The sequence below is a fragment of the Gossypium hirsutum genome, chromosome A07 (genome assembly GCF_007990345.1).
Source record: "Gossypium hirsutum isolate 1008001.06 chromosome A07, Gossypium_hirsutum_v2.1, whole genome shotgun sequence".
Taxonomy (NCBI): Eukaryota; Viridiplantae; Streptophyta; class Magnoliopsida; order Malvales; family Malvaceae; genus Gossypium; species Gossypium hirsutum.
In genome coordinates this window covers 46,149,702-46,156,915 of record NC_053430.1, presented here as the reverse complement: position 1 = coordinate 46,156,915, position 7,214 = coordinate 46,149,702, and the positions used below count along the sequence as shown (strand labels likewise).

The 7,214-nt window shown below is 38.3% G+C and overlaps 1 protein-coding gene across 1 annotated transcript; it reads right to left on the bottom strand.

The window, feature by feature from the left end:
- Positions 1-467: 467 nt before the first annotated feature.
- LOC107956306 (uncharacterized) lies at positions 468-1,253 on the bottom strand. Its single transcript, XM_016892013.1, has 3 exons — positions 1,136-1,253; positions 864-1,066; positions 468-803 (listed from the first exon to the last, which is right to left on the bottom strand). Exons 1-3 carry the CDS (start codon positions 1,251-1,253, stop codon positions 468-470), a joined length of 657 nt encoding a protein of 218 aa, XP_016747502.1.
- Positions 1,254-7,214: the final 5,961 nt, after the last annotated feature.

Below are 7,214 nucleotides of genomic sequence, written 5' to 3'. Positions count from 1 at the left end.
ATAACTGTTTCTCCCTCAAAATCTATAGAACAACCCGAAGATCTGCATCATGTTCCTTCTTAGTCCTTGAATACACCAAAATATCGTCTATAAACACCACAACGAACCAATCCAAATAAGGCTGGAACACTCGGTTCATCAAATCCATAAAAGCAGCTGGTGTATTTGTCAACCCAAATGGCATTACTAGAAACTCGTAATGACCGTAACGAGTTCTAAATGCTTTCTTGTATATATCAGTCTCCTTAACCCTCAGTTGGTGGTACCCTGATCGGAGATCAATCTTAGAGCAAATCGAAGCTTCTCAAAACTGGTCAAATAGATTGTTTATCCTCGATAAAGGGTATTTATTCTTAATAGTCAATTTTTTCAGTTGTCGATAGTCGATGCACATACACATGGTTCCATCCTCTTCTTCACAAATAAAACTGGTACCCCCACAGAGACACACTAGGACAGATGAACCCTCAATCCAATAACTCTTGAATCTGAGCCTTGAGCTCTACCAAATCCTTTGCTGCCATTCTATAAGGGGCAATAGACACCGAAGCTGTACCAGGCAAGAGCTCTATCCTAAACTCAACTTCACAATTAGGACGTAACCCCAGTAGCTCATCGGGGAAAACATCCAGAAAATCCTTAACTGTTCTGATATCCTTAATAGACGCAATTTTAGATCTAGAAGCACTAACATAAGCTAAATACGCCTCAAAACCCTTACGCACCATCTTATTGGCTCTCAGCGTAGAAATCACATTTGAGAGATAATCCCGACACTCTCCAATCACGACCACCTCGTCACCCTTTATAGTTTTTAGGACTACCAGCTTAGCAGCACAATCCAAATTTACTTAATGCTTAACTAGCCAATCCATTCCCAGTATCAAGTCAAATTCCCCAAAAGGAAGTTCCGTCAAGTCGGCTAAAAAGATCTTTCCTTGAACCTCCAAAGGTAAGTCCTTAAACAATTTGTTCACTCTCACTGACTGCCCTAATGGACTCAACACAGTAATCTCACTCATAGTGGTTTCACACATCACACCCAAAGTCTCAGACACAGTGCATGCTATATAAGAGTGCATAGAACCAACATCAATCAATGCAATGTAAGGTACCTGATGAATGAAAAACATACCCGTTATAACATCTGAGGGGTCTCCCTCCTCTCGGCGACGTGCAGCATAAACCAGTCCTGGCTGCCTCAACTCAGTATGACCCACACCTCTGTCCGGTGCTTCACGACTACGGCCCATACCATTTCCACCTCTGACCTGACCGCGACTTCTCGGTGGTTGTTGAAAACCCCTCTGCGACTAAATAGTACCCCTACCAGTAGCTTGCATCTGATCGGGCCTCCATGGACAATCTCTGATACGGTGCTCCATAGATCCATACCTAAAACATTCCCCCATCTGTACCCAGCACTCGCCCTGATGGCATTTTCCACAAACTGTACAAGGCTGTAACCCAAAAGTAGCAACAGGGGCCCCAACTCTAGTTGGCCCATAAACCTTGGCCTTTTTCTTAGGCCCAATAGCTAAACCTGAGGGCTCCCAAACTCTCTTGTTTCTCCTCTTATCCTTCTCACGATTCTGGCGCTCAGAGTGCTTCACATCTTCAACGATCTTTGCCTTTTCTACTAACACTGCAAAATCTCACTCCCTCTGTGGAGCTATCAAAACTCACAGATTATTTTTAAGGCTGTCACTCAGTGGCCACCATGCCTCGTGCATAACGGCTCAATCGCAAAAATTACGCCTCATACTCAGCCACGGACTTGTCCCCCTGGGTTAGATTCAGAAACTTCCTTCTGCGGGCATCCACAAAGCTAGCACCCACATATTTTCCTTGAAAAGCATTCTTGAAAAATTCCCAAGTCAATCTATCGGGCTGAGTACCCTATTTTACAGTAAGCCACAACTGATAGGCTTCATCTCTCAACAACGGCACTGCACCTTTCAATTTCTGCTCTGGGGTGTAATTGAGGTCATCCATGATCCTCTCTGTGGCCTCTATCCAATATTCAGCCATATTAGGGACAACTCCAGTGACACTCCTAAAGATCTCCGCCCCATTATACCTGAGTCGTTCCGTCACTGACCCACAGCCCACAGTACCTGTATTGAGCCCAACGACCCTTTCCAAAATTTGTAACATCACTTGGGACAATGCATTGTCCCCAGCTCCATGATCGTGTAACCCAGTCTCAGTCACAGGTGAAGCCGGTGTCTCTCTTGCCTCAATGTTAGGCATATGGCCCGATGCCGAAGACCTAGTCCGAGCACCTCCACAGCCTCTACCGCGGCCTCTAGTACCCCTTCTACGAGGACCTCTAGTGCTCATAGTCAATTCATGTATTATCTGTATTAACAGTTTTATGCATCAATTTTATAGTTCCAGTGTTTATGAATGAATGTTTTATTAAAATAAAAGCATCTATGATTCAGAGTTGTTTGTTTTCGCATATCGCAGCCTTACTACAGTTTTAGGTTTCCTTAATAAGGGTTTCAATACAGTCTACCACCTATGATAATTTCATTTCAGTTAAATCAAGCAGTAGTTTTAGAGAACTTATAGAATCGGGGCCGGAGACTCGGTAGACCACACATTCAGAAACTATTACTTCAAAATATTCTTCCACCATTTAAAATAATTCTTTTGAAATCTCCATTTTTTTAGATAAAACCCAAATCTACAGCCGAGTTTTTGTAACCTAGCTTTGATACCACTAAATATAACACCACAAACTCGGCCTAGACGTTATGGCCGAATCAGGTGGTGTCACATTGGAGTGCTTTTCAAAAACTTGCTCTTGTTGAAAAACCCGTTTGGAAATTAAAAGCCTCTTTGTTAGATCTCAAATCATAAGCCATGTGTCATAAGCCATGTGGACATTCGAAAAGGAAGCACATGGCCATGTCCCAGCCCGTGTCTGACCCCGTGTAACTCTCTGACTTGGGTCACATGGCCAACACACAATCCTGTGTGGCTAGCCCATGTGCCCTAAAAATGGCCATACACGCCTGTGTGCCAGGCTGTGTACTAGGCCATGCCAAACCTGTAGGGTATACTAACATATGCCATACAGCCAAGTCACGCGCCTGTGTGTAAGGCCGTGTGAAACATACTGACTTAGTTTCAAATTCAACACTAGAGGACACATGGCCATGTAACATGATCGTGTGTCGCACACGGTTGAGACACACGCCCGTGTCTCTACCCATGTAGACAAAAATAAACTATTTACCAAGCCATTTATCCACCCAAACTTAGGCACACCTACACAACTCATATAGCACAAAACATAGCATCAATAGACATATAATTCAATTCCAAATCAAGCATAATTTATACCATTTTCAACACCAACTATTACAAAACAATATTAACACATTATGCCATCTAAGTTCATACCAATCTTTATCTTCTCAAATCATCAAAATGATCATTGACAAATATGCATCGTTTAACCTAATTTTCCAAGCAAAACAATATCCACAAATCAACCATTTGATACACATAATGCCTAATATCATTAAGCATCACACAACTATCATATACCTATCCATGAACTCACAAACCAAACCATATATATAAATATATATACATGATTCAAACATATCAAAACAACCTAAAATGAGCCATCACTCATTGCTATATATACAAACCAAAACATATACATTTACAAACCAATTCAAATGGCTAAATTCACTTCCAACACATAACCAAAATGACCAAAGATTCCTATACATGCCATATACTTAAAACATAAGCTCAAAAGTACCAAATTGATAGTTGGATAGTGTGATGATGTCTCCAACAATCCCCGAGTCTGACCTAGCTTTAAAGTCACTATAAAACATGGAAAAATTAAACAAAGTAAGCTTTATAGCTTAGTAAGCTCGTATGAAATAAACTCAACCTTAACATGAATATACAAATCATCAATTAAAACATATCAACATGTAATGCATGTAACTAACAAACCTTTCACATTTTCAATCATAATCTTATATATGAACTTCACAACTTTGATTTAAGCTTATACGGTTCATGTACATACCTGTACCATCTCGTATCAATCTCATACACAATCATGTCTTTCATTTATCCGTTGAACCATTCAAAATGCTATTGGATACTTGGGAATCTCCCACACTAAGTGCCAATATCATGGCCCGAAGCCAACTCAATTTATCACATATACTACTCACACTAGAGCTATCAATGGACCTACTCACACAAGCTGTCAGTTAAGACATAGCTATACAGTGCTGCTCACACAAGCTGTCAAGTGTCCGCAACACATGCTGGTATACTCAGCCTTCGGTAGGACGTACAGGACCAGCACCCAGATCATATAATCACAATAATCCCTAATGACATGTCAATAGTATCCAAATTTATTCCTAAGGTTCAACTGGGATTTCAAATACTGAATCGTCATCGAATCATTTCCATACATGTCTGTAGTCCCATAATCACAGTTTATGCAATATCAAAGTATTTAAAATACATTATAACGAAACTTAATACATACGAACTTACCTCGAATGCTAAAACGGTGAAACGAGTCAACTATTTCGTAACTTTGTTCTTTCCTCGATCTAAGCCCGTATTTCACCTTTCTTGATCTAAATATAATCAAAATTAACTTATTTAATCATCTCTCTATTCAATTTAGTCCAAAATTCACTTTAAGGCATTTTTACACAATTGCCCCTAATGTTTCACATCTTTTACAATTTAGTCTATATATCACAAAAACACAAATTCATGTAATTTAACCAAAACCCATGCTAGCCGAATTACTATTATACCCCTAGTAGCCCATAATTTTCATTTATTTCACATTTCAACCTCTAAGTTTCCATATATCACAATTTAATCCCTAATTTCCATATTTACCAAAAATCACTTAACAAAACTTGTATATCTATCAACAAGCATTCATAATCTATCAAGAAACTTCAAAATGCATGCTTATTCATTAATGGCAACATTCAAAATCTTTAACAATTTTGCAAATTAGTCCCTGGGCTACCTAGACCTAGTTGCAACGATCTCAAAAACATAGAAATCATTAAAAATCGAACAAAAATGGACTTACAATTAAGCTTGCATGTTGTCGAACCCTAAAACTCTCCCATGGCTTCTTAAACTTTCAATTTTTAGTGAAAATATTAAATAATAAAGATGATGCTTTAGTTACTTAATTATTTTACTTATTAATTTACTAAATTATAAATTTAACCTTAGTTATATAACCTAAAAATCATTTAATACTTGTCCATATTTGTCCACTTAAGCTAATAATGGTCTTATTACAACATAAGGACCTCTAATATAATATTCCATAGCTAATAGATACCTTTAACTATTAGAACAACACTTTTGCACTTTACGCAATTTAGTCCTTTTTATCAAATTGACAAATCAAACGATAAAATTTCTAAATGAAACTTTCACACAACCATTCAATCATGTTGTAAAAATTAAAACAATAGTAAAATAAATATTTTGACTTTAGATTTGGATTTATGGTCTCGAAACCACTATTTTGATTTGACTAAAAACGGGTTATTACAACTTGCCTATATAAAAAGGGTTTTCCTCCCCCTACTCCATAAATTCTCTCAGCCACCACCCTTTAACCCTAAAAATTTCTCCCCTCAATTGTTTTTTTAAGTTTTGAATTTTTCAATAGAAAGAATTATTTTTGTTTAAGGGAGACGGTATGCTAGCTTTAATGTGTGTTTGAGTTCACGATGATGTGGTAGCGCTCAATGACAAATACATTTCATCTATCATGTTAGGATGGAACCATTGCCTTAGAAGCCTATCATATTGCAACTCGGGCTCAAACTTCGCCGTGTTTATATGGTCATGGGTTAAAGTATAACAATCGATTGTACTTGATGAATGTTAATGTACGGTCACGGGTTGGAGTATAACTTGAGAGCCTAATTGACAGTGGTTATGCGGTCACGGGTTCAAGTTCCATATCACTAGAATAATATAGTTTGTAAACCTGATACATAATTTTGACATCATAATAATAGGAAAAAGCTCTGAGGCTTTCCAATATAATCAGATTAATATTTTTGTCCATCTTCACCAAACATAGTTTCATTAACCTCCATCTTCTTTGAAACTTGTGACAGAGTTTGGGGCAAGAGGACTATCAAAGGGGAATGACTATGACGGTGGAGAAAAGATGAAAGTCCTTGCAGGCCAACAATGGTTTTTATGATTAAGTAACTCATTAATAGCTACAACTATTGTTGCCCCGACTCGAGTTTTATCTTCTCTCCAATGACACAATCACTGCCCCCTAAAAGTCCTCTTGCATCCAACTCTGTTACAGGTTTCGAATAGAGAGGTTAATGATACTACTTTTGATGGAGATGGAGAAAAAGATTAATCTGAAAAGCCCTTAAGGAAAATCCTATTGATTGCAGCTTTCTCTGGACTTCCAGGAAAAGTATGAAAAAAAAAGGCTCAAATGGTACGATCCCTCCGTCACCCCAGAATGAAAGGCGCGATCCCGTAGTTCTTGGTCTGTGAAGATACGTTGTTAGGTGCTCCATTTTATTTTCCCATTGAGTCCAAACCTAAACCTGTGCTCGAGAGATAGCTGTCCATACACTGATAAGGCATGTATGGATTATCGAGAAATGATTATAAGCTTAAACTTATGTATCAGGTTAACAAACCATCCTCTTCTGATGAGGTGAAACTTGAACCCGTGACCACATAACCATTGCCAACTGGGCTCCCCAGTTATACTCCAACTCGTAACCGCACATTACATTAATCAAATATGAGCCCTAGTTATAATTCAACCCATAACTATATAAGAATCATGAACTAAGAGCCTAAGTTGCAATGTGATAGGATTCTAAGGCAATGGTTCCACTTCGACACAACAAATGAAATGTATGGATCTCTGAGCACTATCGCATCCCAGTTAACTCAAATATCCATTTAAGCTTTCACATGTCTACCTCAAACAAAAATACTGTAACACCCTAAACCCGGCCTAAACGTTATGGCCGGATCCAGAAGTGTCACATGAAATGAGTTGAAAAGAAAACCATGTCATTAAATTAAAAACCCTTTCCAGTTCATTTAACCTTAATCACTGTTATTAATCTCTAAGCTCACTTTCATTTAATCGTTTAGTGATAAAACATATTTGTAGCGGAAGTTTA

Excerpts from the sequence above, each read along its gene's own strand:
- LOC107956306 (XM_016892013.1), bottom strand. The coding sequence starts at position 1,253 with ATGGGCCGTAGTCGTGAAGCACCGGACAGAGGTGTGGGTCATACTGAG. Across the intron at positions 1,067-1,135 it reads CCCCTCAGATGTTATAACGG|CATGCACTGTGTCTGAGACT; the intron begins GTATGTTTTTCA and ends ACTCTTATATAG. Across the intron at positions 804-863 it reads TACTGGGAATGGATTGGCTA|GGTGACGAGGTGGTCGTGAT; the intron begins GTTAAGCATTAA and ends AAAACTATAAAG.